The sequence below is a fragment of the Lepidochelys kempii genome, chromosome 7, assembly GCF_965140285.1.
Source record: "Lepidochelys kempii isolate rLepKem1 chromosome 7, rLepKem1.hap1, whole genome shotgun sequence".
Classification (NCBI taxonomy): Eukaryota; Metazoa; Chordata; order Testudines; family Cheloniidae; genus Lepidochelys; species Lepidochelys kempii.
In genome coordinates this window covers 81,727,039-81,746,184 of record NC_136386.1, presented here as the reverse complement: position 1 = coordinate 81,746,184, position 19,146 = coordinate 81,727,039, and the positions used below count along the sequence as shown (strand labels likewise).

The 19,146-nt window shown below is 42.1% G+C and overlaps 1 protein-coding gene across 5 annotated transcripts in view; it reads right to left on the bottom strand.

The window, feature by feature from the left end:
- CCAR1 (cell division cycle and apoptosis regulator 1) overlaps positions 1–14,956 on the bottom strand; it is a 42,283-nt gene extending 27,327 nt beyond the window's left edge. For 2 of the 5 annotated variants that reach the window (XM_073353489.2, XM_073353491.2), the window contains exons 1-4: positions 14,833–14,956; positions 13,157–13,275; positions 1,721–1,893; positions 991–1,035 (exon numbers count right to left, since the gene is read on the bottom strand). In XM_073353489.2, coding sequence (XP_073209590.1) covers positions 991–1,035; positions 1,721–1,893; positions 13,157–13,229 — 291 coding nt within the window. In that variant the 5' untranslated portion in view covers positions 13,230–13,275; positions 14,833–14,956. Of the gene's footprint in view, positions 1–990; positions 1,036–1,720; positions 1,894–13,156; positions 13,276–14,403; positions 14,500–14,832 lie in introns of those variants that run through there. The other 3 variants (XM_073353492.2, XM_073353490.2, XM_073353493.2) reach the window with 3 other exon arrangements.
- Positions 14,957–19,146: the final 4,190 nt, after the last annotated feature.

Below are 19,146 nucleotides of genomic sequence, written 5' to 3'. Positions count from 1 at the left end.
TACTTAAGGAAACTGTACAGTTTTACCTCCTCTTTACAACTAAGGAAAAATAGTTTTTGCTTTGTTGACCTAGTTATCTGAGTGGAAACAGTTAATGCATTGGAATTCAGTCATTTCTGTAGTCATAGTCTGCATTTCTATGCAACTGTGTCCATTTGTACATTTCATTAAGACCACAATTTCCAAACTTACTCAGTAATAGACACTTCAGTTTTCTTGTTCCACCATCATAAATCACTAACATTTACGACATGTGAGGGAGTGTCTCAAGAGAGAGTTTTACAGTCCTAACCCTTCCCAACTGCTCATTTACCAATCCATGTATTCTCTCACAATACTGTAATTTCAGGTATGACAACAATGTATGCAACAGGGAACCTCTTTAAACAAAATCATTCCAGCAGTTGAACTACACGGTATATTTAGAGCATGGTATTTATCATGAACCATATGTAGTAGAACCTCACAGTTATGAACACCTCTGATTGCGTACTTCCAGTTTCAAATGAAGTGTGGGGTTGACTGGTCAGTTTGTAACTTTGGTGTTCATAACTTTGAGGTTCTACTGTACATACATGGCACAGTATTCCAAATTCCCCATGCAGCACAAAAGGTAGACTCCTACTTTAGGAATTTCTTTCTGTGGATGTGAACTTAGACTCAAATTCTCTTTTATAATTAAAAAACAAACTATGCCATACCCTCGCTAGAACACGCGTCTATATAGCTCAAATTTGCATATAACGTGGTCGTGGCCATGAATCCCAAATTTAATTACTTTAATTGGAATTCATTTTAATGCAGCTCCCACGTTAACTCAGTACCATGCATGGATCCCAAATCCTGCGTTCTAGTGAGGGTCCGGTGTATTTACATTGTTTGCTTAAAGAAAATATTCAGTCAGCAGAAGTTTCTGAAGACTAATCCTGCAAAGACATGCACACTACAGTAGAAGTTATTTGTGATGTACACAATAAGAATTAGACAAACCTGTTGTTGTACACTGTAGAGCGTCTGCTGAGGTTGTGAATATTGCTGAAAAACATACAAAAGCAAGCCAGCTGATAAACAGAAACTGCAAGCCGGCTGCTAAATCCCTTAGGAAACAAATACAAAATCTAACATTTATAAATTGCTTTAAATCTGTTTTAGAGGACACACTGTCAAATTCAGTAACTTCTAATACAAAACTTGACCAATACAGTCCACATATATTACTCTTATAACAAAGATCTTTAGAATTAAAAATTCATCCTGGATCACCTTAGAGTTCCACATGATCAAACATCATCCATTAATCCTGCCACTCAAAATAATTAAATATGTAGGTCACAAAACATGAAATTATGTCAAATATTGCTAAACTATGCATTGTGGCTCAGTGAAGGATTTGGAACTTTCAATGTGGAGCTTATTGTCAGCAAAACTCATTTCACTAAGAATCTCAATCTAAACTCACCACTACCCCAGATATGAGATTCAACAAAAACAGTGCCTATCTTCATGGACTGATAAGTCTACTCATGGCTCTAGGAGTACTGTCCCTTTTTAATTTTTTTTTTTTTAAATAATCGATCTGGTTTGTACAGGGAAGGCAAACAAATTTTATTCTACCTGGTCCTCAAGTTAGGCTACTTTAGGCTTGAAGAGCCAACGGTTTTCTACATTACAAAGTTTGTGTAGTCAGCAGAAACCACTCCTAAAACACAGTTTTCTTTACCTGTTGTAATGCAGCAGCTGCAGCTGCAGCTTGCTGCTGCAAAGCAGCTGTTTGAGTTAGCTGATAGTTCGTTGGAGTTTGTGTAGTGAGGCCTGCTGCCGCCAATGCTGTTTGCTGGGTATATATTGTAGGAGAGGCTCCAAGCAATGATGGCTGCTGAACACCAAGAGCAGCTGAAAACAGAATGAACAGTTATGCATTAAAACACTCATCAGGGCAAGAAAAGGGTCCTTACTATCAGTGCTAGTGCTTTCTTCCCCCGGCCAACTCCTAACTCTCTCAAGGGGCAGGGACACTCCTGAATCTTGACTCCCAGCTGCCATTTCCTTCCTTCTCTACCTTAGATAGCAACAAATAATTAAAAAGCAAGCATTTAAAAATCACTCTTTGCCTCATATTAAGTTAGAATCCATAATAAATAGAACCCACACCCATAATACTCCAGCCACCAAATTTCTATTCTAGCAACAAAAGAAGTTGCTGGAATTCATGCCTCTGTAACAAGCTCTTCTGCAGTAAGGGGGTTGGCTGCACTAGCAGCTGCAATTCTGCTACATGGCAACGCCTTAATAGTCACGGTAGTGCATCAAGGGCTAGTTGTGGATTTTTGCTGCTCGATTGGCAAAAAGGTGGACAGCTTCAGCCTTGCAAGCTCTGCCCTGGCACCCCGAAGTGAAAAATGTTATTTTCTGATGGTCGTTACACAGCACTGACAGCCACCACAATTCTGCCAGACTGACAAACAGTGCTGTTCCAGATACATTTTTCTAGGTGAAATCAAGAACATGGTACCACACAGAGCATGCACATATACTCTCATGACTTAGCGCCGATTTAGGACAAAAGTGCCCGTGACATAAAGATGATGATGAAAGACGTCATGTTTTAGTAATGAGAGCATGAACAGAGATGTCATTACCAGCACAATGCATCATTTAAAATATTTACTTATAATTCAGCCCCCTCTATATCAAATGAGCCATTTGGATTATTCCTATTTGCTTGCCACCCACTATTTATAAATACAATCCCAAGAAAAAGGAGCAGTTTAAAATACTCCGTAACAGTGTGACATACTAGCATCATACTGGTTATCCTGCTAACTTCTCTTCTTAAGTCTTTTATAAGTACCACAACAAAGAGGAGGAGGTAAGGAGCTTGATTATTTGCTAGTTTTTTTTAATAACTTGTGTAATTTTAATTTTGTCACATTAATACCTTAACTTCCTTGTTTCAGTGGATTTTTGCTACTTTTTATAGCTGGATTAATATTTCATTCTGTTCTGAGTTTTGCTACATGCACCAGAGACAGGAGAAGTCCAGAACCAGAGGGAAGACATCCTAATGGACTCCTCCATACAGCTCTGTGAGTTTTCCTAACCACCTTCCCTCCCTACAATCTTAATGCAATAAGACCCCCAACAAATATATCTGTCCATTAGTGAGAGATGAGAGAAGTAACCTGGGAGCACCACCAGGTAATGGTTAGAGAGCTAAGATTTACTTCGGGATAAAGCGGTGAGAGACATTTATTCTTCGTCTATTTTCACTAGTGTCCCCCTTTCTCTGTTTCCTCTAAGACCTTAGCATTGTGGTATGTATGCCTCATGCAGCTCCTGGACTGCTTTGATAACTGCTTTGACAGCTCCTGGACTGCTTTGATAAAGAGTATAGATACATCAACCAACCACTTTCCTGGGCTACTCTCAGTACCATTGATGACAGAATCAGTCATCTGAATTGTTACTGAAGAGAGCACAAGAGCATCGTGGAATTCTGCTAGGATAGCCAAATGAAATGATACTGTCAGCTACATTGGCTAAACTTTCATTCTACACTAGTACTGAAATGGTCAAACTGTACTGGTCAGAGTTGAAGCAGTTGTAAACCTTGCTGTAGCTAGTGCACTTACAATGGTACTCAGAATGTGTTCAAGCACTTTCATGTGTAGACACAAAGTTTCATGAGCATGAACTGACACCATAAATGCCAATACTTTTTAATGTAAGCCAATCCTAAGAAAATCTAACTAGAAAGTTTGTGAAACTCACAGGATTTTAGTAATTTCTATTATACAAATTTGAGGGGCAAAACCTGAAATTGTACCATTGTAATTTTATTAAAAGAGTTGCATCTTTGTTGATTTTAGTTAAATTTTGTTAGGCATTTTGCCACAACACCACATATGCTGGTAAAAGCAGAACAGAAGAAATGAAACTGAAAGAACTACCTCTGTAGATAACACTGTTTCAAGTAGGAAAAATACTTCACGGGTTCCAAAACTACTTTTCTAATCTAAATTACTGATGGCAAATTACAGCTCACTAATCAAATACAGAAAGAGGAGGCTAAGTTTTCAGAGTGGAATTAATGGGATCTGAAGTAAACCATATCCACCTTTGAGCTTGTCTTCTAGGCTTGTTATGACAGTGAAGATATGATATGATGGGAAAAATATACAGCAAAAGTAAAAAGGAATCCTCAGAGCTACAAAATATCATCTAAAGATTGCAGAGGTAAGCAGACCAGGCCAGAATCCATTTAACTTTTCATAAATTGAATACAGTCTTAGAATTTTTACTTAAATTAACAGAATTGTATATTTAAACAAAAGACATCATCCTCATTTCATTAAGCAAGTAATGAAGTAATAATTCTAAACTTGTAATATTACAATAATTTCCTTATTAATAAACTAAGTCTTTGCTACAAGATGAAACAGCAGAAGTTGACTGAGAAAGGAGAGGTAAGGAGAGGTACCACTGTCTTCTGTGGATCTATATTTGCAGGATGCCTATGCAAGCTTGAGTGTCAAAGTAGAAGCCTCTAAAAACAGCTGTGTGTTAGGACTATACAAACATGCCCTCTTCATGGGACCAAAACTTTGATCCTAGGATTACTTAAGGAGCCCCAGCACCGCCCAGTTCCTTTCCACAAAGAGGAAAAGTGCACATCTAGATAAGAAATCATGTCAACTAACTACATTTACTATTAAGTAGCTTCTCTTTCTCCTTCAAAAATCTCACATACAGAGTCCCACTTATTGGACATTACATAACCATAAAAACCCATGGAATAATGATGGTCTTGTGTCTAAGGCACTGGATTGGTATTCAAGAGATCCAGATTCAATTTCTAACTGTCAAAAAATTCCTCTGTGACTTGGCTAAGTCATTTAATTTGTGTCTAATCACCCCACCCCTCTGAAGTGAAAATACTATTACCCTCTTTCAAGGGTTTCTGTTGAGATTTATAAATCTCAAAGATGAAGAAATTTCTCATGCATAAAGACTGCTGCCTTAGATTTACTGGAGTTTGAGCTTAGATACTTAGTTACTGGGACATCTGTACCCTTATAGTAGGTTTGTATGTAAAGTGTTCTTGAGTTAGACAACATCTGAGTAAATAAAGACCGTCTTCTGTGGAATTCTCTCCGTGTGCTACGAATAGTGTGGGAGGTCTACCTAAAGGAAACCAAGAATATATTTAAAACGTAGGCTGCATAACCATCTACCACCACAGGTAATTCTTGGGGATTTGAGGGGAAAAACAAGGTTTCGTTTAGGTTTAAAAAACAAATAAAAAAAGACCAGATTTTTTAAAGTCAGAAATTCAGGATGGTGAGAAGACATTCTTATTTATCTGGAACAACATATAAAGACCTTGGATTTCATCCATTCTCCCTGTCAGTAACAAATCAGTCCTTCTACATATATCAAGAAAAACTTCAAATGGCTCAAACAGTGATCCCATTAAGGACTGCGACCACCAAATCTAAAGAGCAGGAAGGTAGACTTCTTAGTATTGTTGAAAGAAACTCCTAAGGTAACTAAAACTAAAGAAGAATCTCTATTTCATATGACTGTGCATTTGACAGTACTTTTTTTGTACTGTCAGTTTCAGTTTCCCCTGAGAAGTCTAAGTTATTCTTCTTTATGTGGTTCTCTTTCACAGGACCAGGAAAGAGAAAAAAAGTTTAATGAAAATGTGTGTTCAGAACCACAAAATATGGGAGAGACACCAACTTCCAACAGTTTTTATTTATTACAGTTAATACTGTTGTCATTTCAAGTATCAGAAAGTTTAGGATGTTTTTATAGAAGAGTAATGACAATAAGGAGACCTTTAAAAAAATCTTTTCAATATGATGTGAAAACATGAAAGATACTGAATCAGAGACAGGGCTTCTATGTTAACTTTTCTGTCTGAGTATGCTGATTGTGAAAAAAAAATAAAATAAGCTGAATTGGGACATTAACCGAGTACTACCCGAGCCGAGCCCACAATGAAATGTTTCCCACTTCAGGGCACAAGTCTTCACATAAGGTTTATTGGATCACCACCATAATTTTTACTTCATATTCAAAAGGTAGCCAGTGAAGTGAACAAAGTACAGTGATAATGTACTCTCATCAACCTCTTAGTAAGCAGATAGGTCACTGATTTCTGCACCAGAAGTCATCTCCCCAATGTTGGTGCTCTCTTACCAAGTTATCTTGCATTACAATAAATCAAACCTCAAAGTCACAGACATGGAAGGTTAAGGACTGCATCAGATAGGATACGGCACAGCAAAAGTAGCTTTTTTATAGTTGTCACTATATGAGATTCCGGATTGTATAAGGCATCAACAAGGTATAGAACACTGCAATTGAATTTGACAATCTGGGGCAGATGTCCTCCACAGACTCATGTTAGTGTGGCAGCATATTCTTCCAAGATTTTGCCTGTCCCTTCCAAAGTGATCTGAGTCATGCCAAGGTTTAACTTCATCCAACTACTCTTTATCCATGTATTGATCTTGGCTGTGCAGGCCTTGAGATAAGTGAACGATGGTATTTGTATGACCTGTAATGGAAATATCCACATATTGCTGGTATCTGACTCAGTCATCTTATGATTATTCCCAGTAATCTATACTGCAAAACAATAGCGTCTCAAGTATTTAGACTACTGTATGCTTTAATGGAAGTGATAAGACTGCCCTCTTCAAATAAAGTCTTAGCAATTTCTGTTAATAGGAGGTCCTAGATGCTCATTACATGTTCCAATTTCGCTCAGACACTGAGTAATGCAATCAACCATATTGTCAGCAGGGATGGAGTCCTCAAGCTGTGTCTAATCACCATATTGCAGACATTGCAACTTATGTCTCCTCCCAACATCACATGCACATTAAGCAAGAGGAGATGACGAGATGGGACCCCACAGAACCACACAAGAGCACCACTAGAGAGGGAGAGTGCTACTCGAGAGGAAAAGTGACAGTCCATCATCAAGAGTACCCTCAGATGTGCTGACAATCACTACCAATAATGTACTCAGTTCTCCTCCATAGGCCGTCAACAGCCACAAAGGACATGGGTCTTGAACACAAGTTGATGGATGAACTACTCCCAAAACCTTCCAGAGAGTGACACTGATTGAAACTCAAGCAGAAAAGACATGCCATTTGTCCTTTCCTTCACATACTCTTCCCCAAGCAAGGAAGACAATCTTAACCAAATCAGCAATGGAATTGGCAAATTAAGAAAGTTACTTAAGTCCTATTCTTTTAAGATTTCTGGATTGAATTTAGAATGAAAGGAGAGTCATATAGGTGCTCCTGACTCTAAAATACATGCAAAAGCATCTTTCAAAGAATCTGAACCACTATGTCCTCTTGATCAAAACAGAAAGGAATATGAATTCTCTTTTAGAGGCAAAGCGATCTAAAGGAAGTGTTCCCCACTTTTGAAATATGCAGGCTAACACTGAAGACGTGAGAGACCAGTTATACTGAGCAATGTACACTCTGGAATGAGGCTGTCCACTGTGCTAGTGCTCCTCCCCAGAAGATTATAAAATCATAACGTAGGGCTGCAAGGGACTTTGAGAAGTCATTCAAGACCATTCCCCTGCACTAAGACAAGAACTAGTAAATCTAGACCAGTCCTGACAAATGTATGCGCAGCCGGTTTTCAAAAGCCTCTAATAGAACCTCTCTTGGAATTCCTTACAGCTAACAAATTGCTCTTGCCACAGATTAAGCCCATTACTTCTTGTCCCTACCTCCAGTGGACACAGAGAACTGATCGGTGTCCTCTTTATAATAGTCCTTAGCATGTGTGAAGACTTATCAGGTCCCCCCACATATTCTTTTCTCAAGACTAAACATGTCCATTTTTTTAAATCTTTCCTCCTAGTTCAGGTTTTTTAAACCTTTTGTTTTTGTTGTTCTCCTCTGGATGCTATCCACTTTGTCTCCATCTTTCCTAAAGTGTGGAGCCCAGAAACGGATACAATACTCCAAATGAGGCCTCACCAGTGCCCAGTGGAATGGGACAATTATCTCCTGGGTCCTACATAGAATCATAGAATATCAGGGTTGGAAGGGACCTCAGGAGGCCATCTAGTCCAACCCCCTGCTCAAAGCAGGACCGATCCCCAATTAAATCATCCCAGCCAGGGCTTTGTCAAGCCTGACCTTAAAAACTTCTAAGGAAGGGGATTCCACCACCTCCCTAGGTAACGCATTCCAGTGCTTCACCACCCTTCTAGTGAAAAAGATTTTCCTAATATCCAACCTAAATCTCCCCCACTGCAACTTGAGACCATTACTCCTTGTTCTGTCATCTGCTACCACTGAGAATAGTCTAGATCCATCCTCTTTGGAACCCCCTTTCAGGTAGTTGAAAGCAGCTATGAAATCCCCCCTCATTCTTCTCTTCCGTAGACTAAACATCCCCAGTTCCCTCAGCCTCTCCTCATAAGTCATGTGTTCCAGTCCCCTAATCACTTTTGTTGCCCTCCGCTGGACTCTTTCCAATTTTTCCACATCCTTCCAATAGTGTGGGGCTCAAAACTGGACACAGTACTCCAGATGAGGCCTCACCAGTGTCGAATAGAGGGGAACGATCACGTCCCTCGATCTGCTGGCTATGCCCCTACTTATACATCCCAAAATGCCATTGGCCTTCTTGGCAACAAGGACACACTGTTGACTCCTATCCAGCTTCTCGTCCACTGTCACCCCTAGGTCCTTCTCTGCAGAACTGCTGCCGAGCCATTCGGTCCCGAGTCTGTAGCAGTGCATTGGATTCTTCCGTCCTAAGTGTAGGACTCTGCACTTGTCCTTGTTGAACCTCATCAGATTTCTTTTGGCCGAATCCTCCAATTTTTCTAGGTCCCTCTGTATCCTATCCCTACCCTCCAGCGTATCTACCACTCCTCCCAGTTTAGACTCTTCCCCCTCATGTTATTCTCCCAGGGGATCCTACCCATCAGTTCCCTGAGGGAGTCAAAGTCTGCTTTTCTGAAGTCCATACAATACTCCTTTTAATATACCTCGGAATATTAGTCAGCAATGTAATGTAGTTGCAGAAAAGGCTCATTCAATTTGTGATCCATCAACCCCAGATCTTTTTCAGCAGTTATTCCTCATTTTGTAGTTGTGCATTTGATTTTTCCTTCCTAAGTGAAGTACTTTGCATTTGTCTTTATTGAATTTCATCTTGTTGATTTCAGACCAATCCTCTAATTAGTCACAGTCATTTTGCATTCTAATCCTGTCCTCCAAAGTGCCTGCAAAAAAACTATTCCCAGTTGGTAGAAAAGCCCAAGGTTCAAGATGAGATAGAGTGTATCACTGCCAAAGTTGGGTTGTCCACGTGCCACAAGATTCATTTTCCCATTGCCAATTAATATAGCACAGGAGTTCTCAAACTGGGGGTCATAAGGTGATATAGGGGTTGTCCCCCATTAAATTACCCCCATTTTTAATTTAGAAGGGGGGGTCACGCTCAGAGGCTTGCTGTGTGAAAGGGGTCACGAATACAAACGGTTTGAAAACCAATGATATAGCACATAGCCATGGTGTAAGATTTACAGAGACCTTCCTTTAATTAGAAAAAGAAAAGCTTTCAAGCCAAAATCAGATTGTTTTAGATTCAAAGAAGTTTATAAAAAATCTGGCTTCACTGGTTATCCACAAATCTTGGTTCCGAAGATGGTCACTACTAAGGTTTGCAGCCAAAACCTAACCAGTGTCACAATCACTGCTGATGGAAAAGGAGGAAACCCTTGCAGGCATTTATGGGACATGTCCAGCACTATTACCAGGATCTGCAAATATGCTTGCATCTATGAAACTCATTCTCAAGATTTTCTGTAGTGCTCATCACCATAATATCTACCCTAAACCATTGCAGAAAGGCTTTATTCCAAGTCTTGCAACCATTAGATGCAGGAAGCTGTGAAACCAAGTATCTTTACTGTGTTGCAAGCTGCAATCTTGACATAGAAGGTTATAAGCAACTTTTCTTCAATAACTTCACCAAACTTTAATAGTTTCAGTTGAAAATTTACGTGACAGAGAATGAAGATGGGGGAAATACCTTATTTTGACCACATTAAAAAGTCCTTGGGACCTTCTCTTCAAAATACTAGCACTTCCATGCTTTGGAGCAGGCACTTGAAATTTGAGAGGTGGAAGCTTTTGAGTCTGGAATGTGCCTTTTGCCCTTCCCATGAAAATCCACCCAAATTAGGCCAGGTTATAAGCCTTTGAAACATGTTCAGTTCAAGGCTTGCTAGAATTTAACAGCTAAACTCTGGAGAGTCCATCCCCACTGAGCATGTTCAAGTCTCTCACCTCTCCTACTGTTGACCAGTTGGCTCTTGTACCAACTCCAGAGTGAATGAGCATGGTCCCTCACCTCTCAGCTCCTTCAGCTCTGTGCATGCACCAACCCCACAGAGCAACTGAATGTGTGCCAGGCCAAGTAGGCTATGGCAGCTCAGTACTTCCCTGCAATGGAGGCTCCGAACCAGGGCAGGACCAAGCACTTTAACAATGCAGGAAGTCTCTCTCCTGTGTGCTCTCAATGGCTCCCTCTGCTGGCAGTCAGAGTGTGGAGGAGGAAGCCATCTGAATCAAATGCAAAGGGGAAAGGAATACATAGGGACAAGAAGTCTGGTGAGATTAGGACTGGGGGACAGAAGGAAACTGACTAAATTGGAAAGGAAGGAAGAGAAATAAGATTAATTGATCAAGGAGACTAGGAGCTGCTTGAGGGAAATGGGAAGGAAGGAAACTGGGAGCCAATAGGCTTTGAAGGGCAGGGGAGGAAGAAACAGACCTGATGAGGAGCTAGAGGGGAGACTACCACTAGTTTGGGAATGAGACGAAGACAAGGAGACAGGGAGCAGAGCTGGGAGAGTCTGACTGGAGGGGGAGAGAGCTTGGACAAGGAAATGAGAGGAGGAACTGCAACTGGCTAAGTAATGAAACTAGGATGGGGATGAGAAGCCTAAAGAGTGGTGATTGGGATGAGGTAGGCAAGGAAAATGGGATTGGAACAAGGAACCTGGTGTGGGGAAGAGAAAGGACCAGGACAAGTTTGAGGGGACAGGGCAAAGGGGGTTAAACTTCAAGAGTGGGGAACAAGCAGAAAAGTCTGTGCTCCTCAGAACACATTCCCCTATAGAGCCTGGGATGGAACCAAAGATTTCTGATTCTCAACATTCCTCCTGCTGTCAGCAAATACTTTGCCAATGGGTTTCATCCCCCTCTACTGTTGCATGTTATCTTCTATCAGTTACTCCATTAGGTCAAATGGCATTGGTTTGTGCAATTGAATTTAACATTCCAACTGTGATAATCCACGTGGGTGTCAATATACTGCCATGCGATGGAATTTGTTTTTTCAGTTTGCTTTTTTAATAAGCCAGGAAATTACATTCAAAAAAATATACTAAGAACATTATTAAGGTTGCAAAGTCAAGCACTCAAAAGTTAGGAAATACCCCCAGTAAAGGTTGTTTATGTAACCTTCATTTGGCCCCCTAGTGACTATGCACTGGGGGAATGAGTCTTCACTTACATGATCACATACTATATTATTCCACAGAACCCCTGCCTCATCCAGTGCATGGGATGGCCCTGCTCTGAGGCTGAATTAGGACTGTTTAGTGAAGGAGATTTGTCTGCAGAATTCCTGCCTCATTTGTTACAGAAGTTGGAAGATGTGTAACAAGTGACACAGATGACGGCAAAAGAAAAAGATCTCATGGTTAAGACAGTTAAATACTGCCTTGGAGAACTGGATTCTAACCCTGCCTCTGCCACCAAGTTCCTGTGTGATGCTAAGCAAGTCTCTTAAACCAAAGTTTTCGGAGATGGTCACTAACTGTGTGTTCCTTATTTTTTTGTGGATGCCCAGCTTGAGACCCTGGAACCTCATTTTTGTAAAAGTGCTGAGCACTCTCAGCTGCAGCTGAAGTCAATGGGAGCTGTGCTTGAATATACAGTCACCTATAATGCTAAGTACCTTATGAAATCAAGTCCTAAGCATCTCAAATTGAAAACATAAATTAGTGCATACTTTTGATCTTACTCTGTGCCTCAGTTTCTCATCTGTAAAATGGGGATGAAAATACCCTCATTTCACAGAGCATTTGGGAGACAAGTTAATTTGTGTTTATGAAACACTCTGATATTATACTGATGAGTTTCACAGAAAAGCCCATGACAAAATTAATAAGTCCGTGTTTAGAGAAGTGTTTGAATAGTGTGCTGTAAATAAGGCCTAAACTAAAGCCACACACTGAACAATGGGAAAACAAAATATTGCTTATTTGCTCATTAACTGAGCATCATCCATCCTGCACACTGAATGAGGCACAAGCCCTGTGGAATGAAATAGTATGTGACTGTGTAATTAAAGCCTGTATCATAATACATATGCACAATGGGACCAAATTAAAGTTGCACAAGTAACCTTAATTCCAGCATTTTTTTAACTTTCAAGTGCTTGACTTTGCAGTCTTAATACTGAAATAACCCACAATGTTTAGTTCTGGAGTGCCTCTTTCGGGTCCTAGCAAGCCCACAGTAACAGAAGTACCAGAACACTTGATTTCTTTGACTGCTATATAGCAACCTTCAGATTCAAGTTGCTGCTTGGGAACCTTTATACTCCTTTACATCTAGAAGAGTCCTGCCCTAAAAGACAGCTGGTTGACATAGCTTCAAACAGGTTAGCCTGCAATTTGGCCACGATGATTGAAAAATACTCTTTTGAACATCAAAACGGGACTTGTGGTGCAGGGATCTTTGACAGAAGCCTCCAGTTTGCACAGAGACTGCAAGCACATCCCACAAATAGGAATCTATACAAGCGATTCTCAAAGAAGTAGTACTTACTATAATATACAAATACATTCAGTAATAAGCAAAAAGCAAACACCCATTGTGTAGATCTAAGTTGTTCACTAAGATACCTAATTGATCACTATTATTATGTCATTCAAATATAAGAGTCAACCTTTAAAGGTTAACTGACTTATTTGGAAAATATCCTGTTAGCACTATATCATTCTTAACTCTGCACAACTGTAGAATCTGCAATTCAATGAGATGTCAGCGTTCAAACATTAAATGATGGACAAACTGACCTGGTTGAGATACTGCAGTGGCTGTAAACTGAGTAGCCCATGGAGGATTCTTCTGTCCTCCAAACTGAGCCATGATGGAAGGCAAAATCCTCAGTGTTTTAATCTTCTATAACTGTGATCTATTAAAATGAATAAGTAGCTACTGTTATAAATATGTCAGCTAATATTAATAGTATTTTAAAACATGTTCCACAAATTTAACTATTCCATTCCTAGGTCAAAGATTCCTTTTTATACACGAGTCTGGTGTTCAACATGCAAGGCTTTTGAGCTCTGTCAAATCTATGTGCAGTCTAACAAATTATGGAATGAGATCTTAGTCTCACTGAGACGTTGAAGAACCCTTCATCTTGACAACAAAACTAAAACTATTTAAATGTACAGGAAAAGTTGAAAACTGAATTAAACTAAGATTTCTAATGACGTCTGGGGGGGACTTCACAGAAGAATAAAACAATTTTTAAATAAGCAAAAATTATTTTTGTGCTCAAAGTCACACACTCCCCAAACACGGTTAGTAGGAACATGCAATATATAAACTTTGGGCATAACTCACTTTTGCTTTGTAGTACAATTGCAAAAGTAACATCCAGAGAGCATTCCTTTAAATAGGAAGTTAAAATAGAAGTGAACAGACAGCAATTCTGCTTTTAACTAGAGTTAGGAGTGCAAGTTAAAGCCAGATTGAACTCATGCTGCTAACTTGAGTTGCTGTACTTTCCTTCACTGCTATTTTAACCAGAGTTAAGAACACACTTTTGGGGGGGGGGGGGGGCGGGCAGCATAGACACCGTAAGTAAGTAAAAAGTGGTAAATCCAGTCAAACAGTTCTTGTGGCTTAGTGAGAAAGCTTTAAAAGCCCCCGGGTCAGTTACAGTCACTACAGAAACTATCTGTCGCTCCTCACCTATACCTAGACTTTTTCAATTCAGATTATTTGTTAACTTGAATAGTCATGTGCAAAATGACTAAAGCTTTAATACTTTTATTTAATTATGTATTTAATTATGTAGACAGTCCCACTGATCTCACAGGAATGACTCACATACGTATGTACCGGGTTGGGACATAAATTGGTCTACCAAACATTACTATTCATTGCCATTTGTATTACAGTTAGCACCGTGGGGCCCCCGGCATAGAGCAGAACCCTACCGCGGTGGGCCCTGCACAAACCCCGCCCCAAGAGCCACCCCGCAAAGTCCCGGTAATGCCTAAGGAGGAAGGGAGCACTCCCCGCAACTCACAGTAACTACAACGCGCGAAGCCCCGAAGCCTGGGCCTGCAGCCTGAACAGCCACAGACCGTGAACACGGCAGGCGCTGCTCGGAGGGAGTCTCTGCGCGCCCTTGTGAGGCGGCGGGGGCGGGGACAAGTCCGAGTGAGGGAGTCTCGGTGCGGGAAGCGGAGGGCAGGTGGCCGTAAGGAAGCTTCCCTCTGCACCGAGCGAGGCCAAAGGCCTCCGAGTGATGGAATCTGCTCAGAAACGGCCCAGGCGAAGCAAGCAGCTCCTCCCCGCCAACAATGCGGGGCCTGAACGCTGGAGCGGGGCCTACGCCTCAGGGATCCCGTCTTGCCTAGACAGGCCTGCTCCAGGGGCAGCCCGGAGACCCCCACACCACCCGATCGTTCCCTTCGGAGCCTCTCGTCCGAACTCCGCGTGCACCCCCCCGTACCTGAGCCAGGCTAGGCTAGGCCTCACTGGAGCCATTTCAAACTCATCCAGCCCACACACACATACGCTGCCGCGGCTCCCCACTACGCATGCCTCCCAGGCCGGAGCGGAAAAGGCCCACGGCGCCCACTGCTGACGTTTACTTAAAACGTGCGTCCCCCCGCACGTGCTCCGCAAGCGTCGCCGCCGCTACAGCAAGGAAGACGTCGCTACTACGCACGCGCCAAGAGGCGGGCTCTGACCGTGGAGGTCGCGGAGAGAGAGCGTAGGCCGTTGCTCTGGGTGAGGCACTTCGCCGCCATGTTGCTTCGGGGCATATGGCTCAAAGGCCGACGCCACCGCCATCTTGTTGTCGGGCAGAAGCGTAAGTTGTATCCCGCCTGACTGGCTAGTTGGGCCAAGCGAAGCGAATCCGGCCCATTTCTCTCTCACGTGGACCCCACAGGTTTCTCCCTGGCTGTGCTGAATTTATGACAGCTCCCCCCGCCCCAACACTCCAAAGGCTACATGACTCTTTCCTGGTTATATACATGACTCATTACAGAACCTCAGTGTAACTATTCTTTACTAATGATGTACATTATATCAACGTAATAGTGATGAGGCATCACATCTGTGTGGAACTTTGGTACTGAGATAAGGAATATTTGAGAGAAATATGCTTCATGAGCATTCAAGGCACTAAATACTGCAGAGCTAACCGTGCAGACGGGCTGATCAAGTTGCAGTTGTGCACGGGGACTCCACACGAAGTACACACACACTTCACAGCAGTTGTTGCTGCATCAGCACACAGGCCTATTTGGGATGGAGGAAGAACAGAAACATGAGTGGCGCTATGAGTATGTGCAACTGCTGGACAGTATGGTCCACACAAATTATACAAAAAGAAAAGGAGTACTTGTGGCACCTTAGAGACTAACCAATTTATTTGAGCATGAGCTTTCGTGAGCTACAGCTCACTTCATCGGATGAAGCTCACGAAAGCTCATGCTCAAATAAATTGGTTAGTCTCTAAGGTGCCACAAGTACTCCTTTTCTTTTTGCGAATGCAGACTAACACGGCTGTTACTCTGAAACAAATTATACAGACATCTTAGCCTATGGGAGGGGGTGTGTGCTAAGGTTTGACTTACATGGAGATTTCTTGCAAAAAGCTACTTGAATTGGGCTTTTGACGGAAGACAAGCTTTGCTTTGGGCTGAAAAGCATCATAACAATGTAAGACACTGCTGATCTCATTAAGAGGCCAAAAAGACATGGATGTTACAAAAACAAAATGTTACTCTTAAAGACTTTGCTGATTATTTATTTTTAAATTGGAGATGGAGCAAAATCCACTTAAAAGGCACAGCATCAACCAGAATTTTTCCCTGAGGGTATATTTTGGCTTCATCCCAAAGAGACACATTCCACATTCACAAGTGGCACAAACTGCTTTATGTTCTGGCAGAGTACCTAGAATCAAGCAACAGTCCACAAAGTACTCTAGATAAATATAGAGTTCAAATAAATAAATCATCTCATTAAGGTTCAAAGAGAGGCAAAGTTATCATACTTAGAACTTTATTTGTATTGCATTTTAGCTACTGAATAAGTTTGATGATTTAGAATGATCTTTACATTGTTAAGCATAGTTCTATACATTTAAATTTTTTATTCATCCTATAATGCTACTCACAATCTAATCCTTAGGTAGTCTTGTTGAAGTCATCTACCTTGCATGAGGAACTACTCAGCCCAAGTAAAGACTGCAGAGCTTGGCCCCAATATAGTTGGTACAGTTCAAGAGATCAAGCAATGTTTACAAGCAATACTCCCTACCATGCTTCTCAGTTATGGAGCATTTCAATGTATTTATGAAGCATTATAATAACAGGTCCAAACATTTCAGCTGAAAACTAGCCGTGCCATGGGGTATGTGATTAGAGCTGTTTGCACTCACAGAGTTCCCTTATTGCATTTTCTAGGCTAATAGTTTTCAGTGTGCCAAATTAGCATCTGTGGAAGGAATGCCTCTTGTTTGTCACTGTGAGGAGCAGTATCAGATCAGTACAGTGCGGGGCTGGTAACCAGAGGGGCAAAGACAGAGAGCTAAGTCTGGGGACTGATGGTGACCTGGCAAAGAATGTACAATAATTAATAAAATAAAATATAATTGTAAGAATACACAGAAAAGTGGCTGGAGTTAGAGAACAAAATATTGTGGGTTGGTGGAACAGGATGAGGATCCAGAAGAAATACAAAAGTGGGCTCTGAGCATATTAGCAATAGTTATAGTCATACTCTACCCGAGACAGCAGGAAATCAAGATTGTAATTCCCCTTAAACCTCTAAATCAGTGGCTCTCAACCCTTCCAGACTACTGTACCCCTCTCAGGAGTCTGATTTGTCTTGCATACCCCCAAGTTTCACCTCACTTAAAAACTACTTGCTTACAAAATCAAACATAAAAATACAAAAGTGTCACAACACACTATTACTGAAAAAATTACTTTCTCATTTTTACCATATAATTATAAAATAAAATCTACTGGAGTATTAATATTGAACTTACATTTCAGTGTAAGTATATAGAGCAATATAAACTAGTCATTGTATGAAATTTTAGTTTGTATTGACTTTTCTAGTGCTTTTTATGTAAAACTAGGCAAAACTAGGCAAATATCGAGATGAGTTGATTTACCCCCAGGGGTACACACGCTCCTGGTTAAGAACCATTGCTCTAAATGATCTCCCCATAAGAGGGGGTCAATTTAATAACTCATAAAAAGGCCCTTTGGCCAACAGACCAGAGAACAATGATTTTACTAGATATATAACTAATTTCCAGAACTATGGTAAGAACATAAGAACGGCCATACTGGGTCAGACCAAAGGTCCATCTAGCCCAATATCCTGTCTTCTGGCAGTGGCCAACGCCAGCTGCCCCAGAGGGAATCATCAAGTGATCCATCCCGTCACCCATTTCCAGATTCTGGCAAACAGAGGCTAGGGACACCATGCCTACCCATCCTGGCTAATAGCCATTGATGGACCTATCCTCCATGAATTTATCTAGTTCTTTTTTGAAATTAAAAAAAAATATATAAATTAGCCTCCCCCTTCATTCGCAAGTTTTTGGCATCGCCCTTTACATGTATGGTGTGGGCAAGACTCATACTGAGTTATTTGGTCTCTGAATCCTCCTGTTTCCAAGTTAAAGCTGGTTGTTGTGACTTTAGTGCTAACAAATAGAAGAAATGGCATGGAAAAAGCACTGGGAAAATGTGGTTAAATAAATATTGTATGTATTGTGGTAGAATCAGATGGATAACAAGGATTTATGGGAAGAGAATGAACAAAGGAAAGAAACTGATCATCAGGAAATACAGCTTATTAGTTAAATTTATTAGTGGAGTGCCACTGGCTTTCTTTGTCTTTGCCCTATGGTAGGAGTGGGCAAATTTTTTGGCCCGAGGGCCACATCTGGATGGAGAAATTGTATGCAGGGCCATGAATGTAGGGCTGGGGCAGGGGGTTGGGGTGCAGGAGGGAGTGTAGGGTGCGGGAGGGGATGTGGTGTGCAGGAAGGGGCTCAGGGCAAGGGGTTGGGGTGCGGGGTGCAGGGTGCAGCAGGGGGCTCAGAGCAGGGGGTTGGGATGCAGGAGGGTTGCGGGGTGCGGCAGGGGGCTCAGGGCAGGGGGTTGGGATGCGATGGGGGCTCAAGGCAGGGGGTAAGGGGGCTCAGGGCAGGGGGTTTGGGTATGGGGTGCAGGAGGGGTTCAGGGTGTGGGCTCTGCCCCGGCGCCACTTACCTTGAGCAGCTCCAGGGTGGCAGCGGTTCGCAGCAGAGCTAAGGCAGGCTCCCTGTCTGTCCTGGCCCCACGTCGCTCCTGGAAGTGGCCAACATGTCCGGCAGTGGCTCCTGGGGTTGGGGGGGGCCGGCGGCTTCACCATGTGCTGCCCTCACCTGTGGGTACCACCCCCAAAGCTCCCATTGGCCACGGTTCCCTGTTCCTGGCCAAATGGGAGCTGCAGGGGGCAGTGTCTGCAGGCAAGGGCAGCGCACGGAGCCCTTTCCCCCACCCAGGGGCCGCAGGACATGGTGCCAGCCGCTTGTGGGAGCAGTGTGGGCCGGGACAGGCAGGAAGCCTGCCCTACCCCTCTGTGTCACGGGGCTGGCAATCCTGCGGGCCAGACTAAAAGCCCTGATTGGGCTGGATCTGCGCCACAGGCCATAGTTTGCCCTCCCCTGCCCTATGGTGCACCTTAGAAACTTCCAACAGGTTTATTTTTCAGGACATTTAAATGCTGATATGGAAGAGCTAAAAGT